Raw genomic sequence first — 24,781 nt, forward strand, 5'->3', positions numbered from 1 at the left:
GGAATAGAAGCTAGGCTTCTGACCAAAGAAAGAATCAGTTTCGTCAATAGTTCTTCCCAAGTACTTGTTTCCTAACTAACGTTCATGCTAACTAAGGTCTCCTACAGTCAGGATAGCTCTGATACCAGCTCTGTGGGGACCCCGGACTAGCTGTCCGAAATACCCGCTATGTATACAGTTCACGATCCCATGATCAGTGCGCCGTGAACACATAACCGAACTGATATCAAAATTACATCATCCTTTACAAAACGGAATAAGAAAATTACAACATGGTCACATAACCAATACTTACATAATAGCCTCGAAGGGCCTAACTAAAACATCAGAGTAGCGGAATCACTTCAATAGCGCGGAGCCCAAGTCATCTGCCATAAACCCTACAGGCAACTGACTGGGAAGACGTTCCTAGCTTGCATAGACGTCGTCAACTCCTTCTTCATCCGGCGTGTTCCTCCAAGTCTGGCCAAGTAAATAGCCAGGGACAAAGCCGTGAGTACATTGGAATTGTACTCGCAAACCATCACGAAGGTACTTTGCAAGAGTGCAAGATAACAAGTGCTAATATAAGATGACAAGAGGGAAGATCTAATTTCTCTTGAGGAAATAGCATGAGAAAGAGAAGTAGTATCTCTTGTGGATATAGCATCCCGACATCGCAGTTGATGGGGACACTAAGGTGGTACTATGACATCTCTATATCTTTATTCAAGGAGATACTTCAAAAGATAACTATGACATCTCTATATCTTTATTGAAGAAGAGTTCTTCTACATGAAACACTAGGATGGGGTATCCCAATTTTACTTATCCTTCTCGACCATCTCCATATGGTCGACACATCCTTTCCCGTACCCTTCCAGTACTTCAAACAAGTTCTTTCCTCTCCTTTGTCAAACAATTTTGTAAAACAAAACTCATCAGGCTAAGCAACAGCCATTCCAACCGTACATGACCGCGGACACGGCTATTCGAATAGATTTGACTCTGCAGAGTTTGCACACTTTCCCCACCTCTATCCGGATACCTATCGTGTGGGCATCATCCCCGCATAACAACATATGCCACGACGGATACCCGAACATAGCCTTTCGCCCATTCGACTTAGCAAGAGGTCCTACCCTATGGAGTATGTACCTCCCCGGCACCGTGGCAGCTCACCTCCTCTTGAGCGTGGCTCCACCGCCAAGCCAGGAGACCCATAGTGTCTTCCGGACGGGTCAGCCCCGAAGGCCTCCCGTTATACTATTGTCCCAACAATGACAGCCCGGACTCGGGGGTAACCGTACCCTTGTATAGTTTTGCGGTGCCTCATGCTAAGAAGAACAAACGTCAAGCTAAGCTCCGTGCCCACGTTGGAGTAGATGTGGTTGCGCGGGTTAATTGTCACAGGTGAGTACTTAGGCGCCAAAGTTTTCATAAACAAGATTCTCTTTCCAACCATCTTTTCCAAGATCATTTCCTTTCATAAACACATACTTAGGTAAGTCCAACTCACCCAAGGTTTTCCAAAAAAAAAATTCAACAAGGTATTTTTCCAAGGGGTTCCCAACCTATAGTTTCATGAGTTGAACTCATACAACACTATGGCCGAGATGAGGGTCATCACGCCATTGAGGGTATGAAAAAGAGGTATGGGAGTGAATCATACTTGCTTGAGCTAAGCATGCATTATGACAACATAAGAGGAAATATACTTTCAGATTTGTGGTGCTATCTAACCCAATCAATAGATAGGGATGAGAATTGACCAACACATTTAGGGAATTAGGCATACTCATCACAATTTGAGAATACACCAAGATCGTGGTATTGATACCTCTACACTAGAAGGTGGTGTAGTATGAATCTTGTCCCGAGGTGGAACATGTTCAAGATAAAAATAGAAAACCAGTTGGATAGCAATGGCCATGATACCATACACCCAACCAATTACCAAGACCTTGACAAGACAAAACTACTAGAGGTACCATGCTTGCATCCAAGCATAGATAACAACAATATGGAGATCATCACTCATAGAACCAAGATGCTAATGATAGCAACAAGATGACATCCAAGAGACATCACATCAGAGATAAAAAGATGGCTTGCCTTGGTTGTCTTGTCCCTGGTCCTCTTCAAACCCTTCTCCAAAATCTTCCCCTTCAACTTCTCCCTCGTTTGTGTCTAGCGTCGCAAAAATAAACAATACATACAATCAATACCAAACTCAAGACCCAAGTTTTCAAATGTAAAAGACATAAGCAGGGGAGTTGTGTAACGAGTAACAAATCATGGTTGGGCTACTTTTAAAACAAAATGGGTGGCAAGGTTTTGGATAAAACAAATGGATTTTACCTCTAACATTGCATGCGACACACATACACTCATAACCCGAGGCAAAAATTCATGAACATAGACTGAAGTTATTTTTGCTGGATGGACAGTAACAAAACAAGACTAACACAATTGGATTTATCCAAAAATATTAATTTTCCAAATTTTGGCAGTAGAAATACTAATCAGAAAGCAGTGAACATGATTAATTCACCAAAACTCGTACAAAAATCATAAAAATAAGGGACCAGTGGCATTGGAAAGGTGTTTTCATACTGGTTCTACTGCAATTTGAATCACCTCAATCGGATTTGTAGAACGTGAGTTATTAACATTTTAGTGTCACTGGTTTTTACACAAATTAACAGCAATTTAAAAATTTCAAATGAAAAGAAGAGGGCGGGAGATCACTGGGCCTTACGGGTGTGGAGTCTCGGGCCGGCCCAGGAGGATCTCTAGGTGGAGGTGAGGGAAATAAAAAAACGAAAAGAAATGGGGAGTGGGAGGGCCCGGGGCGGGGCCCATGTGCATGGGCCGACGTGGCCGGCCATGCACGCCCGGTCGCGACGTCGTCTCCCTCCCGCTGCCATGTACGCGACGCGGCTTTGCAGAGAAGAAAGGCGGAGGTCGGGGGCTCACCGGCGGGCTGCAGCGGACGACGGCGAACCTCCGGAGGGTGGCGGCGTCTTGAGGCGCGCGTTCAGGGGCACGTCCAGTGGCTCCTCCAGCTAGTGCAGCTCCTCCCGGCGGCTCGCTACTCGCAGCAGCTCCCGGCCAACGGTGACGGCGGCAGTTTCCCGTGAACCTGGGCAGAAAAAGGGGTTTCTTAGGACGAGCAGAAGAAGGGTAACATGATGGAGGGAGGATGGAGCGAGAAGGGCGTCGGGGGCGAGCTCGGCCTTGCTCGCCACCTCACGGTGACCACGCCCGTGTTTCTCTTCTCCGGCGAGCAGTAGTGGGAGGGGAGCACTGTGGTGCTCTAGAGAGTCTCAGAGGCATGGGAGGGAAGTGGTGGGAGTGAGAGGAGAGGGCTGGGGCGGGTCTCTTTATGAGAGAATTCCTTATTTGGCCCTGTCTGATGTTTGCCTTCCTTTTTTGGCCCTGACAAATTTTTTCTTCCTTTCATGACCCACAAAGTTTGGTTGGTTCCTTATTTGGCCCTCTAGTACAATTTAAACACTAAGATGACCATTTTACCCCTGCAACAATATGTGACAAAATTGCACTAGAAAAGCTGTGATATACTAGTTGGTTTGTTTAAAAAAAAGCAACCCCCACTGTGGCTAGCACCAGCGCACCATTTTGCCCCTGCTGCAATTTATTCCGGAAAATCTCAAATTTATTCCAGAAATTACTCTAATTTTTTTTGTATTTCCACTACTCCAAAAAAATTGATATTAAATAGGCATAAACATACAGACAATCCGCAGGCACGCCAGAAATTTCAGCATAAAATACATTGTATTTTGGAAGATACAAAAAAGACAAATTTCTGACAGACTATACGTACACTATACGCCTATATAATGTCAGATTTTTGTTTCTTTCACAGCCTAAAATAAAACGTGTTTGTGCCCGAAACATTGCACGTACATCCCAATCATATACATGTATTTCTGGAATAAATTTTAGATTTTTATGGAACTCAAAAATTTGCTAGCATATTACAGCAGGGGCAAAATGGGCATCTTAGTGCTTAAATTGTACTAGAGGGCCAAATAAGGAACTAACCAAACTTTGTGGGTCATGAAAGGAAGAAAAAATTTACCAGGGCCAAAAAAGGAAGGCAAATTTCAGCCAAGGCCAAATAAGGAATTCTCTCTCTTTTTATAGGCGGGCAGAGAGGCCGTGGGTGGGTGCACGCGGTGACTGCAGCCAATGGCGGAGCGCGGGTGGTGGCGTTGGCCTATGGGAGGACGAGGGCTGACGTCTGGGCGGTGCTGGAGAGTGACGTAAGGGCTGACATCAGCAGGCAGCGCGGGAACAGGGGAGCGTCGAGCGGGAGAGAGGTTCGGCGTGCGTGTGTCCCGTTTGTGGGTCGGTATAGGGTTCAGGTGGGATTGGGTTGTGGCCTGGTTTGGTTTGGACTCAGTTTGGGGGAAAGAAGAGGGTCCAGAGTAGGTTTTAGAGAGATTGGGGTCGGGCCAAGAGGGGTGCACGGGCTGGTGTCCAAAGAGGATCATGGCCCGGCCATGTTGAAGAAAGAAAAAGAAGGGAAAGAGAGAGGGGGTGGTGTCCTTTAGGGTTTTGCAAGAGAGAGGGGTGTAAAAAGAGAGGGGTGGATGGTGTCAAAGAGAGAAGGTGGCCCGGCCAGGTTCTTGAGAGTTTAGAGAGAGAGAGGGAGAAAAGATATTATTTATTTGAAACTATCAAAAGATCATGTTGGTCCAATAAGGTTTGGAAATTTTAAGACAAGGTGTGGGGGAGATGGTGGTGATGTTTAGAAGGTTTTGAAATTGATCAAGTCATTAGGGACTTGCATGATCACGGTTCACCACATAGGGATTTTTGGTTAAATAACATGGAGAGGTGGAGTTATCAATTTCAAAGTATAGGAAGGAAAGAATTTATTAAATAGAAGAGTCAAGTGGTGAGAATAATGGGGGGAGTATGGCATAGGCCTTATTCACAAGATCTTAGGAATAAAAAAATGGTTTTTTACTAAAAACCCAAGAGAGAGTTTTGGGTAAGGTGTAGAGAGGAAAGAAATTAGGGTCCTAGAGTTAGAAGGGGATTCACTTGTCAACTTTCTTAAGGATGAGGATCTTAAGAGTGGAGGTCAACAAGGCACAAAATGGATAGGCCAATTGTAATTTTCTTGAAGGGATAGCTATAGTAATGGAGATTGATTTGTTAGACAAAAAGTAATTTTCCAAGGTCAAGACTATATGGAGGTGTGATCTTGATTGAGGGATATGTGAGATGTCTTAATGGCTAAGGCAATGCCATGGGTAATTGATCACAGATTCAAATACCATTTAATTTGGTGTCTATGGCTTTGATTTTTATTTAGATTAAAAAATTAGGCTTACTTGAAATATTTGAAAAAGAGGAGAGGGTTTTAGAAGAGTAGAATAATCCATGGAGGAAATAGAAAATATGGATCATTCCTTTTTATAATGTTAAGAAACCAGAACTACATGCAAAGGCTTTCACAAGATTTTTAAAGTCACACAAGTAAGGATAAGCCATTTGGTTAATACTTTGTGCCAAAATAAAACTATGTCTTTTTAGAAACTCTTTTGTGATACCATGATCAAAGGTGATCATAGTCAAATTTAAAAGAAGGGTTTTCGACAAAATCCTTGGGGTTTAGGTCAAAAGGTTCAATTATTTGAAAGAGAGGAGGTTAAGGTAATACAAGAGTGACCATAGCTCCACTATTTTCTGTAGAATATAAATTGTGTGTTGAGGTACATAGGTTTTATGCATTGGTAAAGAAAGGAAAAGAGTTTTCCAAGGCCATACATGCGTTTTGTGAGTTGTTTGTTTTGCCACTAGAGGTGTTGTTCTCTGGGGTAGCTCAAGACAAAACTCAACCAGCAATTTCAAGACAATTCATCAAGGCAATTCATCTAATTAGTCTTAAGAAAAAGTTTTTGTTCCCCCTGATTTTTGCACTAAGGACAACTAAACCTGGTTGCAAAAGTTGGGGTGTGACACTTATCCCTGACATCACAAGCGAAATTATAGCTATAAAATGGTTAGCCAAGGTCTGGTTGGTAGCCCCATTTTCTCATTCTGGTTCAATCGACATGTTGGTCAAGTGAAGGGAGGATAAATAGTTTTTGGAGGAGTTGATCCTAATCATTACAAGGGAAAACATACGTATGTCCCTGTTACTAAGAAGGGATACTGGAAGGTGAAACCATTTCGTTTAGTTGAGTAATCTTGAAATTCAAGCTGGAATAACTAGTTTGTGCTCATAAATTTTGCCCCACTTGCTTCAGTTTGACATGGGCGACGTCTTGATTGGAGGAAACTCCACAGGTACTAACATGTCATTTTTTCATGATAAATCATACACAGTATATGCTCGTATATAAATACAAAATGTTTTTAATCATTTTCTTATACCCCTATTTCTATTAGGATTATGTAAATCTTGTTGTGCAGCAATAGTAGACTCGGGAACTTCATTTCTTACTGGCCCCACGGTATGTGTTTGAGATCTATTCATGTTTATTCTCATAAGTGAGGAAATGGGCTTTAGTTAATGCATCGAACCTTGATTTATCGATAAAACCTCACAATCAACATTTCTAGTAACCTAAACGAGATATTCCTTCGCTATTTAGGCCATAACCCATATGCTTTTGCCATGAATTTTACCTTTTAGTGGAGGAAATGTCCATTGTGAAGATAAAATGTATGGTTAGATCCATTGTAGATGTTTCTTTTGATTGAATTATGGTAGTTACAGTAGAAGGAAAAGCTCAATAGAAAACTTTAAATATATAATTTTTGCAATTACCATCTCCTTAGAAGCATAACTAGTAATATTACATAATGTGAAGATCATCAAAATAAAACCTAATAGACCAGCATGACACGTTTTGAAGCATATTAGGTATAACATCTTTGTCGACAGCTCATTGAGTCATCTCCGGTGGGTTCATTTTCCATTCTTTTCCTTTAGTCTCTATGTGTTTTGTTGGGGGGATGACCCCCGGTATGCCAAAGGCATGCCGAACTAGCCTTGTTTGGGATGTAGAGGTACGGGTTTAAAGATTATTCCGGACAATGAAGTTAGGCCCGTGGCTAAATGAAACTGTACCGGTATCCCAGGAGGGGTATACCGGAATAGGCTAAGAAAGGTACCGGAGTACCGGCATAGGCTACACTGTAGCACGTCGGCAGTCTGGTCAAAGATTCTCTCAAGAGCTAGAGGACAAGGATGAGCGAAGCACTTCAGGTTTAATCGAAGCTCTGAGGCCAAAGTAGAAGATGATGTAAAAGGTACCGGAGGATGTCACCGTTCCTGATTAAAGGTCTACTGGCGTCACCTGCTGCCAAAGAGGCTTTGTAAAGTAGTTTGTCCAGTCAAAGATACCATTAGGGTTTCCTAGGGTTTCTTCCCCTGTAAGCCACCCTCTCCCCTATATAAGGAGAGGGAGCATACCCATGCGCGGGTATGTAACTGATGGCCTGTAACCTAATCTGAGTATGGAATAGAGAGATCCCAAAGAAAAATAGTGCTTGTGTTGTTCTTGTTCAACCTCTGGCCAAGGCCAAGTTCATCAAGAAATCTACCGGAAATCCATCCGGAAGTCATCCTTGTGTTACCAAAACCCTCCCACGAATCCTCTAGCGCACATTCGGCCCCAACTCAAGCCATCCCATGGCATTTATCTGTTCACCACGACGACAGTTGGCACCCACCGTGGGGCCAGCAGCTGCGCTTGCTGGAGTTCATATTCGGGCGGGCCTCCTCACCATCTCCGGCGAGCATGTAGTCACTGCGCTCGTCGACCGCGTCTTCTCGATGGACTTCATCAATGACAACACTGACTGCTTCACCAACGGTGGTATATTCCCCAAGAACGGCCGCGTCATCGAGTTCGGCAGCCACCGCGTCTACTACGGCACCGTCCCGGAGCGCCAGTACCTCTCGCCGATGTTGGTTGCGCTGGACCTGCCAAGGTTTGCCGTTGGCAGCGGCTGCACCGCCGGCAGCGTGGAGGCGCTGGTGGTTGGCGCGGCTGACGCCGGCAAGGAGGTCTCGGCGGAGGGCGCTAGACAGACGAAGTCCACGTGCACGGCCAAGCCACCGACCGAGCGTGACCAAGCGGTTGCGGGTGCATCTGCAGCGCCACCGAAGACTCCTCTCCAAGCGGCCATGAGCGTGTTGGCGACGCCCATCGCGTAGAACATCGATCCGGCACCGGCTTAGGCGGAGCTGGAGGCACAGCGGCAGAAGTTGGTCTCCGGAGGCGCGGACATCATCCGGGCGCAGCGCGAGCTGAACCTTACCCTACGTGAGTATAACGCTGCCCATGGCTTTGCTTCTGTTAGCGCTCAGCCTGCTAGAGTACCGGAAAACAGGCTTAGAGCTCGCAACCTAGATCTGCGTAAGGAAATTCTTGCCGGAAAAAGTACCTCTGCATCTTTGAGCATCGTAGAGAAACCTAAGTACAGCAGTCCGGATAAAACCATAAAAGTTGCTAGGGCTGCAGTAGAGCTGTGTGACTCGCTTACCGGAGATGCTTTAGCAAAACAACAAGATCGTGTTAGGGAGTTGCTTGATATGATACAGGAACGAAATGCTGAGCAGCTTGCTAGAGTAAACAAGGCTGCAGCGTCAAAATCCGTGCGTTCGGCAAAGAATGCCGGAAGCAAGTCCCATGGGCAGGCATCGTCTCCCCATCCGGACAGGAGAAAACAACAAGCCGGGTGACACGAGGCCGGAAGAAAAAGCCAAGTGGAAGGTCGTGGCTATGCCGGAAATGGCTACGGCGGAAATTATTATGCCGGTAGAGGTGAAACCGAGAAAAATTATCGCGCAGCAAGAGCAGCTTATGTTGAAGAGGAAATGCCTACACCAAGGTACCGGCAGGCAAGAGCCGCGGTATCGGAACGCTACGATGAAGCTGATTCTGGAACTGAAAGAATTGGAGCTTACCGGAACCCTTTGGGGGAACGCGTAGGAGAAAGGTGCCTGCCAAACCGGGATGCGAGGCACAGGCTGGACAGAGTATACTTATTTGAGAAGATCGAGGCGGAAGGTCCTCCGGGTCCAAAATGCTTTGGCCCACGAATCATGAAAGAGGAACCACCGGTTCGCAACTTCCAGTTGCCTGGGACACAAAAACATATGATGGCACCACTAAGCCGGAAGATTGGCTTGCGGATAATGTGACCGCAGTGTACGTCGCTGGCGGCGGAGGAACCGTAACAGGTGGAGGGAACCGGCGTTGGGCCGTGAGAATCGTACCATCCTTCCTGGTAGGACCGGCACGCATTTGGCTTAACAACTTACCAGCAGGAAGCATAAACGACTGGTTGGACTTTGAGGAAGCTTTCGTAAGTAACTTCAGCAGTACGTACCGGAGACCTGATGACCCACAAGTATAGGGGATCGCAATAGTCTTCGAGGGAAGTAAAACCCAATTTATTGATTCGACACAAGGGGAGACAAAGAATACTTGAAAGCCTTAACAGAGGAGTTGTCAATTCAGCTGCACCTGGAAACAGACTTGCTCGGAAGAGTTTATCAGTAGTAACAGTTTTATAGCAGTAGCAGTAGTGAAATAACAGCAGCAAAGTAACAAAGACAGCAGTAGTGATTATAGTAAACAGCGAGGATTAAAGTACTGTAGGCACAGGGATGGATGAACGGGCGTTGCATGGATGAGAGAAACTCATGTAACAATCAAAGTAGGGCGTTTGCAGATAATAATAAAACGGTATCCAAGTACTAATCAATCAATAGGCATGTGTTCCATATATAGTCGTACGTGCTCGCAATGAGAAACTTGCACAACATCTTTTGTCCTACCAGCCGGTGGCGGCCAGGGCCTCTAGGGAATCTACTGGAAATTAAGGCACTCCTTTTAATAGAGCACCGGAGCAAAGCATTAACACTCCGTGAACACATGTGATCCTCATATCACCGCCATCCCCTCCGGTTGTCCCAATTTCTGTCACTTTGGGGCCTCGGGTTCCAAACAGCAATACGTGTATACAACTTGCAGGTAAGATCATAAAGCAATGAATATCATAATGAATTGATAACATGTTCAGATCTGAGATCATGGCACTCGGGCCCTAGTGACAAGCATTAAGCATAACAAGTTGCAACAATATCATAAAAGTACCAATTACGGACACTAGGCACTATGCCCTAACAATCTTATGCTATTACATGACCAATCTCATCCAATCCCTACCATCCCCTTCAGCCTACTGCGGGGGAATTACTCACACATGGATGGGGGAAACATGGCTGGTCGATGGAGAGGCGTCAGTGATGATGATGACGATGATCTCCTCCAATTCCCCGTCCCGGCGGAGTGCCAGAACGGAGTTTCTGGTCCCGAGACGGAGTTTCGCGACGGTGGCGGCGTACTGGATGGTTTCTGGCGATTTCGACTAACCCCCGTGCGTTTTTAGGTCGAAGGCAATAAGTAGTCCGAAGGAGGGCGTCGGGGGCCAGCCGAGGCCGCCACACAACAAGGCGGCGCGCCCCCCTCCTGGGCCACGCCGGCCTAGTGTGTGGGGCCCTCGGGCCCCCACCTGGCTTGCCCTTCTGGCTCCGTCAATATTCTGGGAAAATAGGGCCTTTCGCATAAATTTCGAGGATTTTCCTGAAAGTTGGATTTCTGCACAAAAACGAGACACCAGAGCAGTTCTGCTGAAAACAGCGTTAGTCCGTGTTAGTTGAATCCAAAATACACATATTAGAGGCAAAACAATAGCAAAAGTGTTCGGGAAAGTAGATACGTTTTGGACGTATCAACTCCCCCCAAGCTTAGCTTATTGCTTGTCCTCAAGCAATTCAGTTGACAACTGAGTGTGATAAAAGAACTTTCACGAACACATTTGTTCATATGATGTAAATATTCTCATGATATGGCAAGTACTTAAGCAGTTCATAATAAGATACATGCAAATAAAATCATCTAATAGCTATGTCAATCATGGAAAAGGTACCAACAAACTAATAATGAGCATCATGAATCATGTCTATCAGCAGGATTGCAATGTTCATAGAATGATATGATAAAGTGGTATCTCGCTTGCCCGTATTTGTACAGCAAAACATAAATGCTCGGGCACCTTTGAGGTTCATGGAAAGACTGAAAGTAAAGATTATCAAAGATAAAAGCATCAAAGTTATACCACAATTAATCACATTTTGGGACAAGCATATTATACTAAGGATGAAAGTTGTGCTCTCAAGAAAGTGCTCAAAGAAAGGATGGAGACTCAATGTAAAAGTAAAAGATTGACCCTTCGCAGAGGGAAGAAGGGATTAACATGTGCTAGAGCTTTTCATTTGTAAAACAGGAGTAAAATTATTTTGAGAGGTGTTTGTTGTTGTCAACGAATGATAATAGGTACTCTAACTACCTCGTCAACCAGACTTTCAAGAGCGGCTCCCATGAAGGACGTTATTTCTACCAGCAAGGTAAATCATCCCTCTTCTCTTTTGTTTACACACGTACTTTAGTTACATTATGGATGACACTCCCCCCAACCTTTGCTTACACAAGCCATGGCTAACCGAATCCTCGGGTGCCTTCCATCAATCACATACCATGGAGGAGTGTCCATTTGCAATTTAAGTTGCTTATCGATAAATCGGGGCAAAACATGTGAAGAGAATTATTAATGAAAGTTGATTAATTGGGGCTGGGAACCCCGTTGCCAGCTCTTTTTGAAAAATTATTGGATACGCGGATGTGCCACTAGTCCATTATGAAAGACTGTCAGGAGTAAATGACAAGATTGAAAGATAAACACCACATACTTCCTCATGAGCTATAAAACATTGACACAAATTGAGAAGCATTTTGAAGGTTTAAAGGTAGCACATGAGAATTTACTTGGAATGGTTTGAAATGCCATGAATAGGTATTTATGGTGGACGCTCTGGAATGACTTGGTTTTCATGTGTTTGAAAGCACGAGCAGCGTTTCCGCTCAGTACAAGTGAAGGCTAGCAATAGACTGGGAAGCGACAATCAAGAGAGCGATGAATCGTCATAATCATGCTTGCGACAAAAATAAATTAACGGAGGCATAAAAGTGATACAAGAACTCTGAGGTAAAGTAAATCATCGAGGCTTAATTGACATTTTGTTTAGTCATATGCATGCGTGAGCATGTGCCAAGTTTATTCAAGAGAATTATTCAAAGGAGGATACCACAATGTCATACCTATCTATGAATAAAGCAATGCAAGCAAATATTTATGACATGCTACTCATATTAATAAATTGGAGCTAATCATGAGAGATCATGAACTACTAGACTTTCTTAAATGACATATACCTCACATGAACCAACTAAGCATGCTCACATGGATGAGTATATGTACAAAAATGAAAACAAATAGAGTTCATACCAGCCTCTCACCACAATCAGATCGTCGAATATCATCGTTATTGCCTTTTCACTTGTGTAGCTTGAATAATATGGAATGAAAACCACGCTCCAGCCACCGAAGACCATTGAACTCATAAAGAACTTTACAAAACCAAAGAATAACAGCAAATATTTTTGGTGTTTTAGAATTTGGAATGAAGAACAAAAGGAAACAAGCAAAATCTTTTTGGATTTTCTTATAGCAAACCAACGATAGCAAATAAAGCAAGATAAAAGCAAGAAACCAAAGTAAACAAATGGTGAAGAGAAACAACAGAATTTTTTTTGGTCCTTTTGTGTTTTGGGAAAGAAACAAAGCAAAAACAAGAAAATGAAAACTAAAAGAAACACAGAAAAGCAAGATGGCAGAAATCTGCCAAAACTTGACAGCAGTACAGTAATCGATTTTAAAGAAATTCTTACGCTGCTCAGCTCGAAAAGTGTTCAACTAATTAAAGTTAGATAACAACCTGGGGAACATGCACAAAAATTGGCAGCTCAAAATAACGTTCTGGCTGTGCGCACGAATTTGTTTAGTAACAGCCCAGAATCTGTTTTCAATCAACACTTCCCCAAATATCATCTTCCTCTCATTAGAAAACCACTCAAAGAAACTAAACAAGTATATACAAGTATCCAGCAACCATAATATGCAAAGAATGAGTTATGCCGGTATACCTCCCCCCAAGCTTAGGCTTTTGGCCTAAGTGGAGATCAACCCCATGGTTCCCATGAAGTAGCACCTCCGTAGTACGACGAAGATGGATCATATTCCGGGTATGTGCTGGAAGAAGCACCCGGATACGTGACGGTGTAGTCGTAGGAGGGCTCGGCGTCCTCGGAGTCATGCTGCTGGTGGAAGCTATGTATCTTCAGCTGCTCATCCACCTCCTCCTTAGAGCGCGACCATGGTTTCCTGTCAACACTGAACAAATCTGGCTGCGGCAAAGGGACTTCCCTCTCTTCCCCGTCAGCAAACAACATTCTATAGACAATATTATCTAAACTAGAGTCATCTGTAACAAATTGGTGACTCTTCATAGCAGCAATATCAAGCCTCACAGGAGTTATTTTCACATCAGTCGGGTTAACAGGAAGCTCTAGATATGCTAAAATGCGCGATGCAATAATTCCTCCAAATATGGGCCCCTTGTTGGACAAGCGGCGAGCAACAAGAGCACCAAGATGATAAGGTGTGTCCCCAGTAAGTGCAGCAATTAAGAAACATAGATGAACCCCATGTCATTATAAATCTAACGTGAACCATGGGGCAATCGGCTCTTTGAGCCGATCCACATGGCAACCTAAGAGCCGATCGGGGCTCGTATTTAATGTTTACGTGTTTGCCATGCAGGAAACTAATTGAAGCAATCCATCACCTTCCTGACCAGGTATAGGTCAGGTGGCACGCCCTCGCAACCGCCAGGACGTGTGCCGGAGCATTGCGGGCCGTTGTCCGAGGGACCAGGACCCACCAGCAGTCCTGGGAGCCTCCCGACTCTCCGTGTTGCCCGTCGCTGCTCGCCGGTGGGTTTTGGTAGGCAACAGGAACATATTCTAAGATGGCCGAAAAAAGAGATAACACAAATTGAAAAGGTGCACTCACATGAAATAATAGCCATGGCTAGTTGGTATATTTGGTGGCAAAGAAGGGAAATAGTAAAGGGTGAGACTGTTAGTCCGCCGAAAAATACTGCGTTTGCGATCAATGCAATAATGGCAAATTATGAAGCTGCGACGAGTGCACATGTCGCTAAAGAAATAATCTGGAAGAAACCTCCTAGAGGAAAGATCAAATTCAATATTGATGCATCCTATGTGGTGAATGGATCGGGATCAGCGGGTGCAGTTCTTAGAAATGACAAGGGTGAGGTTTTGGGGGGTATGGCGTGTCCCCTGGAGAATCTCTTATGCGCAACGACTGCGGAAGCATATGCTATGCTAAAAGGTTTGGAGTTTTTGGATAAATTTGGGTGTTCCTCATGAATAATTGAATCTGATTCTCTTGAATTGATCCTGGCTTGCACTGGAGAGATGGAAATTAATGGTCCTTACACGGCTATCCAAGTGGCTCATGAGTTAGCTAGGTTTGCTTTTAGTTCTAAGGAGATCCTTAGTTGGGTGGATGATCCCCCGGATTTTATTTTACCTTTTGTTTTTAGGGATGTGACTCTGTTCACAAACTTGTAACTGTACTTGTGGTTCCGGCAGCAAGTTTCACACGCACTCTTTTCCTTCCAGGGTACCGAAGGGGACTGGAAGGTTTTTAATGAGGCGGCTTGCTTGCCTAATATATTATCCTTTGTCAAAAAAAAGTTGAAGAGAGAACTTTTCCCCACGATGATTTTGATATATTATACGCTTTATTCCGATGTTGTATGCAAAAATTAATGCAGTTTTACCATTTTTCAAACTTTTTTTGAAAAAAAAGTCAAAATTTGAATTTCTTAATTTCACCGAATAGTAGGTTGCATAACATCTAAGAATCTGAAAACATTATATTTTTTGAATTTTCTATCCTTTTCATTTGTATTTTACAAAGCAAAAAAAGGTGATCCACGGGGGGGGGGGGGAGGGGTGGAGGTGCGTTGGGAGCAGGTAAACCTTTAGTACCGGTTCGTGACACGAACCGACACTAAAAGTCTAGCCTTTAGTACCGGTTCGTGTCACGAACCGGTACTAAAGGTTTTCCGGCTGACTCTAACCCTTTAGTACCGGTTCGTGACACGAAACGGTACTAAAGGTCCTTACGAACCGGTACTAAAGGCCTGGGCAGTGCAACCGGTACTAATGCACCCTTTAGTACCGATTCGTAAGGAAACCAGTACTAAAGGCCTGGACGGAAGCCCCTTTTTCTACTAGTGATTGCACTTTCCACCAGGTGGGCGAATAAGAAATAGCCACGTGTTCGAAGCCCGCAACGCGATGCCTGCTTATAGCTGGGCTGGATTTCTAGTTCGGCCGAGTTAAAAATAGGCCCGTTCGAAGCCCGCAACACGAGGCTTGCTTATAGCTGGGCTGGATTTCTAGTTCGGCCCAGATAAAAATATGGCACGGCCCTTTATGAGATGAAATATTTATATCTTCACGACTGGATTATATTCGGCCTAGTTTGCTAGTTTAGTATATGACACGGCATGCCCACGACCCATCATAGAAAGGATATTAGCCTGCTATGATAAATTAGAGATCCAGGAATAAGCATCGTACATTCGTACATGACATAAAACGGCTCAAGGGGATTGCTTGCATAAACCGAAGCCACGAAAGTAACATGAATAATTACAGGCATAAAATATGTACATTAAACTAGAATTATTACACGCATACACATATCACAGTTAAACGAGTACAGTTACATGAACATTAGTTTAATGTTGTCGGAGGAGATAACCCCTAGTAGGTTAAGATTGGGTGTAATTAGCCGGCATAAGATTAATATGCCGGATAACCGGGCTATGCTCGAATACGGCATGACGATAAGCTAAGTGTAGACCAAGGTAAGGGTCAACCGGCTTAAAGCTAAGGCACAAATCCGTACCTAGAGACATACATGATTGTTGCACTCCGGTCATTCCTTCCATCTACTACAACTATTATTGTACCTCTTGTTAATCTTGCCACCGTCGGCATCGGGACATCCAACCCATCATCGGCCACGATCGAGTTCCGCCATCGCCGTTGTTGCGTACTAGTTGGTAGCCGGATCAAATCCATTCGTTTGTGTTTGATTGTTGCTAGCTGACATGTGTTTTGTAACCGGTCCTCCCGCGGCATATGTTTGGCATGGAGGAGAGATGGACGCGAATGTGGGCCACAAAGGGTCATCGGCGGCGGTGGACACCACCAAAGTCAACAGTGGCGCCGATCCCGCTGGGGCTGGAGGCGGCGATCAACATGATCATCGCGAGGTACAACCCCGAGACGTGCGGCGAGTTTGGCGGCCGAGACATTACTAGGTTCGCCGATGTCAAAAATCACGGTCCACGAAGGCGTCGCGGGCACTTTTTTACGGCGAAGGTGAAGTCCAAGTACTTTGAGCCGGAAATCCAAATTTCGTTCCGGAATTAAAGTTTTGGTTGTTCCATTATTATGTACAAGAATTGGCCGAAACCGGTGAATCTCGGCCATGCAATTTTGGTTGTTCCTTTGTTTTTCGGAATATAAATTTTGATCGAAATGTGTGAATATGTCGGGCATTCAGTTGAAGCCCGGTAAAACCATATGTAGCACTAATTGCTTCGTCTCTAGTGGTGCCGAAATGATGGTTTGATTGACTATTTAGCTCATCAATTGTATTTTTGGAATGAGTTGGCTCAGAAACTAAAGCGAAGACGCGTGTACGTGAAGAAGAGAGAGATAAGAAGAAGATCCAGCTCCTCCCTTAATTTGCTCGTGGGGTGGAGAAGTAAGTGTGCGACGAGCCGACGAACAAGCTGGCGCGGGATTGATTTCCCGTAATACTAGTAGTTGGTAACGTGCTCCTTGGTGAATAAACTCGTTGGGACCTGATGTTGTAATATTCACCAGCAGTAGCTAATTAAGTTGAAGAGAGAACAATAGAAGGATCGATCGATCTTGCGTATGTGCACGTGCATGTAGATGGAGGATGACTGTCGCGACTCAGGAAAACAATCGAGCGGTGAAACAAAATGGTTGACCTGCTGCTGGAACGCGGGGCTGATTGATCGATCGATTAGGTGTGGTTCGATTAGATGATGCATGCTTAACATAACAGCGTCCTTCTTTCGACGCCGGGCCATTACTTCGTGTCTGCGGAACAGCGCACCCAGGCGGAAGACACGAGGAGCGAGTATACCTGGACCGAGTTACGTTGATGTGCACGATGCGGAAGCCGCTGCTGATCCACGAGTTCGGCAAGTCGCATGTAGAGACTCTGGGTTCACCAGTGCGCAGCGGGACGCCCAGTTCGGCACGGTGTACGCCAAGATCTACCAGTCGACGCGGACGGGCGGGCTGGCCGTGAGCGGGGCTCTTTTGGCAGCTCATGGCCGATGGCATGGAATCCTACGGGAACGGCTACGACGTCATCTTCGCCGAGGCGCCGCCGTCCACCACCGTCATCGTCACGTCGCAGAGCTGGAAGCTCAAGCTGCTTGGCAAGGCATTGGCCCGAGTAGCGGGCAGCAATGGCGGCAACTAGCCAATTCGTTAAAGTGATCATCAGCACGCCATCACAGAGTAAGAATGTGCACGTGTGTTTTACATGTGTGAGTTAAGCTCTCCTCGAGATGATTCCGAATCACGAGATAGCCATCATGTGGCAAAGTTTATGATGAAAGTCTGCTTGCATTGCAGGAGTGCCTTGGACATATGATAATGTACAAGTTAATTATCTTGGACCACACTGGCGTTATTAGTAGCACGCAATATGCACGTTCATGCTTTTTTGCCGATCGGACATCAGACCGGCAGGAAGAGCTCATGAACAACACCTATGTTGTCTCGGCAAACCCAATCTTCGTATTTCCATAATCAAAGACCGTGTGATAGGCTTTCATGAATATATCACCCAAGATCCTGCGACACCAATTTCTCATTGTCAGAACCGGGGACAGCAAGTTCACGGAGCGTTTGCTTTCAGTTTTGAAGATACAAACATCTTTCTCTTTTTTCTTTTCTTTTTAATGCCTAATAATTCCTAAAACTCTGAAACTAGCAAACATCGTATTTTTTTCTGGAGAAGAGGTATCACAAACAACTTTTATATTGATTCCAAGAAAGCTGTGAGATCATAACACGTGCATAACTTTACCAGAGAGGGCCACTGGAAGGAGGAGCGTCCATAGCTGAGAATCCACTCATGCACCGGGTATCATCACCCTCAACAATCTTCACTATGTACTGAATAACAGAAATCACAAGTCAAACCAAATCAGCACTAACCGGTAATAAAGCTTGTGTGGCTCTTCAATTTCATATGCACGTAAGATTTTATAATTGATAACTGATATACAAAGGACCGAATCTTCAAAAAATCCGCGGGAACAACATATGGAATCTTAATAAAAAAATGATACTTGCTAAAACTGATAGATAATCTGGACACGCAGAAAATACGAGAGGTAATAACCAGGAACAAGAAGCAATACTTGTTCGGGTTTGAGCACAAACAGTTTGGTCCCAATGGAGAAGGCGACGTCAGGCATGAATTTAAGTTCTCCACAGTCCACGAATGATTCTCCCGCAGGGATAGGAATATAGTCACACATCTGCAAAGTTGAATAAGTTAGATTTTTTTCTGGTTCAACTGTGTTACAGTGTGATTCTTCCATTGGTATTACAAGGTAGGAAACATGCCTCGTTAATGGTATGCAATATAGAATCCTCGGTCTGATTATATGCAACTTGCTTCACCGCACATTGAACAATCCATTCACAAGCTTTGCACACAATAAAACCATTTGATGTCCTAACTTCATCTTCTAAACTTTGAATACCGGCGTTGTTGTCACCATGTACATAGGAAGGAACGTAACAATGTCAACCATCGGCACAGAAGCAAAACAATGTGAATGGTAAAAAGGAGACCAAACCTACTTCTGCATGCACTTCCACTCTTCATCTATTGAATTCTAAATTCCTTCAGTGCCGGCTAGGGAAAATTATTCCAAGAAAATCAAAGAATTTCGGTACGTTGAGAATATGGCAATTAACACTACTGCATAAATGATATTTTTTTTGTTGGTACTACGAAATATGGCAATTAACACTACTGCAGAAATTATCCTCGGGGTATAAATACATATATTTAACTACATGCCTTGGAAATGACTACACAAGATTGTTGTCATGGCTCTACTGATGTATGTCTGTATACGTCTGTGGCACCCCCGGGATCAGGGTTAGACAAATACCAGATCTTCGTCCGACATAAGCCTAACCTTGAGCTCGAGAGACTACAGTGAGAGAATCGGTAACACAACAATGACTCTACGACTCAAAAGAATATATTACAACTCTTAGCAGAGTAAGATCCAAGCTATTGCACATAGAGGTCACTGACCCAACATTCAACAAGCAACAGAAACAAAATATGTTATTCTAAATAACAAGATAGCAAAGGGCTTAAGAAGCCATAACATAAAATGACGTCTCCGTCCATAAGTCGCAGGCTGCTGCCTGGGAACTTCAAACTAACCGTCGATATTAACGTAGAAACCACCTTCGGCTGTAGCAACTTCATCTGAAACAAAAACATGCAAATCTGAGTATAGGGACTCAGCAAAACTTAGTACTACCTTTTAGCAAAGCGGGTATGCGGGCTTTCTGTAGATCTTCTTTTGCGTAAAGCCAATTTTCCTTTGTAAGATAAGAGAGAAGAGAATCTCGACTACTCAGAACCTTTGAAAGGGGATAAGAGAGCGACATCTCTATCTCTAATGATCATCATCTTGTATCCACCAATCTTCATCATCTCGAACCACTATCCTCGGATCCCCCCCTAAACACCCGGTGACAAGGGATTAACTTATCAATGCCTACGGGTTGTAGACTAGGGTTTAGTTGGAAGTAGAGGGCAAGTAGATCTCGAAGGTTTCAGCCGAAAGGTACTCGACGATTATGAAACAATGATTCGATGCTTTGTTTGTCCCTCGACTCCCCCTTATATAGGAGGTGGAGCCGAGGGATTCGTATTGTACAAGTTACAGAGTCCGGGAGGGTTTCCAACTCCTCCCGCAAGATTACAAACATCATCTCCTAATACAACTCTAACTTTCCTTAATATCAACTTTGGGCCTCCGATTCTTCTTATTCATCGAGTCGTGGGCCTTTAGTAAACCCCGGGTACTATCTTCGGCAGGCCCATTGGGGATGCCTATGTCAGTAGCCCCCGAGATTTTGCTTGAATCGTAGAGTCAGGGAAAATCTTCACTGTTTATATTTACTCGACGACTTTAAACTCCTTTATATTTCTTTATATGAATTTCTATATTGTACAGGGATAACGGTAATTGGGGCTAGTTCATCTGACGGATCAGGTACTAGTTAACTGCTCAGTGGCAATCCGCAAAAACCTACTTCAAGATCACGTCCCCGGACATGATCTCGGGATACTGGTGTAAACTTCGACAAGTGCCGCTTAAGGTCTTACCATTCTGTCGAGTCCCAGTCATATTTATCGGGTACATAACGCGTCCGTTAGGATTTTTCTTCGTATCTATTGATACGGATAAAAGTAGCAAACCGACGTCAGAGACGGCGCCACGCCACTCAGAACGGATCTGGGGTCTTACCTTCGCAAAGTTTTGCGGCATTCAGAAATTGTTCGCGACTTTGGCATTCTGAGAATATATTGTCGAGTGCTTTATTCGGCTGTTGGAATGGCACATTTTATTGAGTCAACGGATGACTTATATTGCTCTCCCGATGGGAGTATATGTAGAGTTACATTATAACTCGAAATATACTCTCTTGCTCTTTTATCTTTCTTTTTTATAATGTCATCGGGCACGCGAACAGCGTTCTCGATGGGAGTAGCCCCCGAGGCTACCACTACAAGAAAAGTTCTGATAGACAACGTCTCAAAATCGTCCGCTAAGGGGTATTTTTCGTCGCCTATGGGCCTAACCCGACGATATGGGTTCTGTTGTGGAAACTGCGTCGGGCAAAGTCCTACGACGATTTTTTCGGTCCGTCGCGCTTGGGCGCCCTTCCGCCACGGAAAATCGGACCGTTGCCCAAGTGTTTCCGGGAGCCCGTTGACCGCCGACGTCATGCAAGCCGACACGTGGCGGACGCCGTTAACCGGCGGTTAACGGCGTTAACCGGCTGAAACCCCGTGGTAGATGGTAGGCCCACACGAGGCCTCGCCACGTCTTAAGCGGGCCGGCCCATTAAGTTTGCGGGCCGGGCCAGCTGACTTAGTTTGACCGGTCAACTATATAGCTGGGCTGGTCCATTAGTTACGTGGGCCGGGCCTAACCTCTAAGGTTGACTGGTCAAAACTTTAATGGGCCGGCCCACTAAGCATGTGGGCCGAGCCGAATGCACTCGATTGACTGGTCAACAGGCAAAAGGGCCGGCCCAGAAGACATGTGGGACCCACTTTCCTGGTATCGGGCCGGCCCATTTACAAAGTGGGGTCCACATTAAAGCAACTGGGCCGGACCAATAAGTTAGTGGGCCGGCCCAATTAGCATGTGGGTCCCACTTTCCTGCTACCGGGCCGGCCCATTTAGTACGTGGGGTCCACATTAGATCAAATGGGCCGGCCCAACAAGCCAGTGGGCCGGGCCAAAAGCACCGGTGGGTCCCACTTTCCAGTTAAAGGGCTGGCCCATTTAGTATGTGGGGTCCACCATATAGCTAGTGGGCCGGCCCAACAAGATAGTGGGCCGGGCCAAAAACACAGGTGGGTCCCACTTTCCAGTTAAAGGGCTGGCCCATTTAGTATGTGGGGTCCACCATATAGCAAGTGGGCCGGCCCAACAAGATGGTGGGCCGGGCCAAAAACACAGGTGGGTCCCACTTTCCTGCTAAAGGGCCGGCCCATTTAGTATGTGGGGTCCACCATATAGCAAGTGGGCCGGCCCAACAAGATGGTGGGCTAGGCCAAAAACACAGGTAGGTCCCACTTTCGTCTTAAAGGGCCGGCCCATTTAGTACGTGGGGTCCACCATATAGCAAGTGGGCCGGCCCAACACGCTAGTGGGCCGGGCCAAAAACACTGGTGGGTCCCACTTTCATCTTAAAAGGCCGGCCCGTTTAGTACGTGGGGTCCACCATATAGCAAGTGGGCCGGCCCAACAAGAGAGTGGGCCGGGCCAAAAACACTGGTGGGTCCCACTTTCGTCTTAAAGGGCCGGCCCATTTAGTATGTGGGGTCCACCACAAAAGCAATTGGGCTGGCCCAACTAGTTAGTGGGCCGGCCCAGTAGTGGGTGGGGTCCACCTTAAAGCAAGTGGGCCGGCCCAATTAGAGTGTGGGGTCCACAGTAAATCAAATGGGCTGGCCCAATAAGTAAGTGGGCCAACCCGTTTAGTTGCTGTTTATATGCCGGCGTAATAGGCGCTTTAGGATTTTGCGAGCTGGCACATATGTGATTTCGCTTAATTGGCCGTTTAAGGGATGGGAATTCGTGATTTAGATACTGAGAATATTTACGCAGCATTGATTTCTGTCGGATAGCCTCACTTACAACAAGCACCAAAGAAAAAATGCGCGAAAGAACTATAAAAACTAACTAAATATTACATCAGCTGCAAGGCTTTGAAAAAATATTACAGAACCCAGAGAAATTGAATGGTAATTAAACCTAGCAATACAATGAAGCGATCCGGCAATCTTTTAAGTTGTCCATGCAGCACCTATACCGAAACAAAGACATTACAAGTTAAGACAAGCAACAATGGAAACGCAAAGACACCGCAATATTGTTTGCCAAAGAATTTGGAACTCATCATTTCGTCGTTATAACAAGATCATTGTAATGCGCACAATAAGCAAACAAAGAGTGCATGCCGCATACCAACAGCCAATATAACAGAGCATGTTAGAATGAAACAGCAGGCTTACTACTGTCGAGTCCCATGCAAACCAACATATTCAGGGAGTACAAAATTGGCATGAACAACATAGTAGCAGGCTATAAATTTTGTAACAACGACTGAACAAGATGAAGTTATGATGGCTACATCTACAGAGCAGGGAATGTAAACCAAAAATAGAAGTTACGATGGCAAAAGCTAAAGAGGAGGGAATGTGAACCAACATGTGCCAAGTGCAATTACTTCATTTTGGCCGTGAACTAAATAATACTCCTGAACTTATAGTGAAGGGGATGCTAATCAAGATGTTTCGGGATATAAACTTGTAATGAGCAACACATAGAAGATAGTTAATGCTGGAGCTTAGGATGGACCAGATACAGAATATAGTGGGATCACCTATGAACTTGTATAAGAGGGAATGCAAACCAATATGTTCAGCTTTCCATATGTGAGCGTCATGCCAAGTCAGAGAAACAAGTCAATAATGCAGCTTTTGAAGAACAAGATGGCACGCAAAATTATTATCTAGTAGTATGACAAGTTTATTTGAGGCTAGATAGCAGAGTGATAGCATGCCAAACTAAGTCCTTACTTTGTTAGCTTACAATGAACTAGATACAAAACAATGGCATCACCTGTAGTACAGGGAATGCAAGCCAACATGTTCATGGAGTAAAAAATTGGCACAAACAACATAGTAGCAGGCCATAATTTTTGTAACAACGACTGAGTAAGATAAAGTTATGATGGCTAGATCTACAGAGCAGGGAATGTAAACCAAATATAGAAGTTACGATGCCAAAAGCTATAGAGCAGGGAATGCGAAACAACATGTGCAATTACTTAAAATTGGCCGTGAACTAAATAATAGCAGGATGTTACTATAATTCCTATAATTTTTGTAACAACGACTGAGTAAGATAGAAGTTATGATGGCTACATCTACAGAGCAGGGAATGCAAAACAAAATGTTCAATCGCTTAAAGTTAGCAATGAAGTAGAAAATAGCAACGTGTTACGGTCATAGCTAGGAATGAACTAAAAGAGCTTCAGACAAACAAGCATCTGAACCCGAACATGGCGCTAAAACAAGGGACTTACATTAGGAGAAGCACTCTGTGGGAGTCACAGCAGATCTTCCTAGGGTTGATAGATCCGGTGATGAAGTACGCTACATGTGCTACTTGGGGTTGGAGAGACGGCCATTACACTTCATGATTACTCATCTCATCTGCAAAAACGTAACGGCGCGTCGTTAGCACAAACAGGTTCCCCCAAGATTAAACAAGAACTTGCGAGGCAAGCAATAGAAAAGCGACAAGTAGAAGAGTTTAGATCATGCACGGCGCGGGTGAAGCAGATCCGGTTCATGCACAGCGGTGTCGGTGAGCAAGATCCGATGCGGTGGACGACGGATCCGGCGAAGCGGCTCCGGTGGGGTGGACGATACCGCAGCCGAAGCGACTGCGGTAGACTGCTGGATGAGCATATGGTTTCGAGGTTCGGCGGGGATGATCCGGTCCGGTTGATGACGGCGTCGATGAAGCGGCTCCGGCGGGCAGCCGGATGACGAGGATCGCGAGGGCTCGGGTAGGCCAGGGAAGTCCGGCGGGGATGTTCCGGTGCGGTGGTCGTGGAGGTGGTAGAGAGAGGGACTTAGGAAGTTCCGGTGGGTGGTCTCAGATGAGAGACTGAGGGAAATGAATTTTTTTGGGAGGGTATCCGGGGCTAGGGAGGTGGTGATCCAAAAAATGACGGCCAGACCCCCCCACCAACCGACTTTGCTGTCATCTCCACAGGGGTAGAATCGGAATTTGGAAGCGTGTGAAATTTTTGTATTTTGTGGGCGGGAAGTTTTG

General features: G+C 45.0%; 1 protein-coding gene and 1 pseudogene across 1 annotated transcript; one reads left to right on the forward strand and one right to left on the reverse strand.

The window, feature by feature from the left end:
- The window catches only part of LOC124690021, a 30,780-nt pseudogene extending 24,101 nt beyond the window's left edge, over nt 1–6,679 (forward strand).
- An 11,184-nt stretch (nt 6,680–17,863) lies between these two features.
- On the reverse strand, nt 17,864–18,640 carry LOC124690022 (aspartic proteinase oryzasin-1-like). Its single transcript, XM_047223465.1, has 3 exons — nt 18,521–18,640; nt 18,184–18,272; nt 17,864–17,948 (listed from the first exon to the last, which is right to left on the reverse strand). The coding sequence occupies exons 1-3, from the start codon at nt 18,638–18,640 to the stop codon at nt 17,864–17,866; spliced, it is 294 nt and encodes a 97-aa protein (XP_047079421.1).
- Between the last annotated feature and the right edge of the window lie 6,141 nt (nt 18,641–24,781).

Source organism: Lolium rigidum, chromosome 2 (assembly GCF_022539505.1).
Source record: "Lolium rigidum isolate FL_2022 chromosome 2, APGP_CSIRO_Lrig_0.1, whole genome shotgun sequence".
In the NCBI taxonomy this organism is placed as follows: Eukaryota; Viridiplantae; Streptophyta; class Magnoliopsida; order Poales; family Poaceae; genus Lolium; species Lolium rigidum.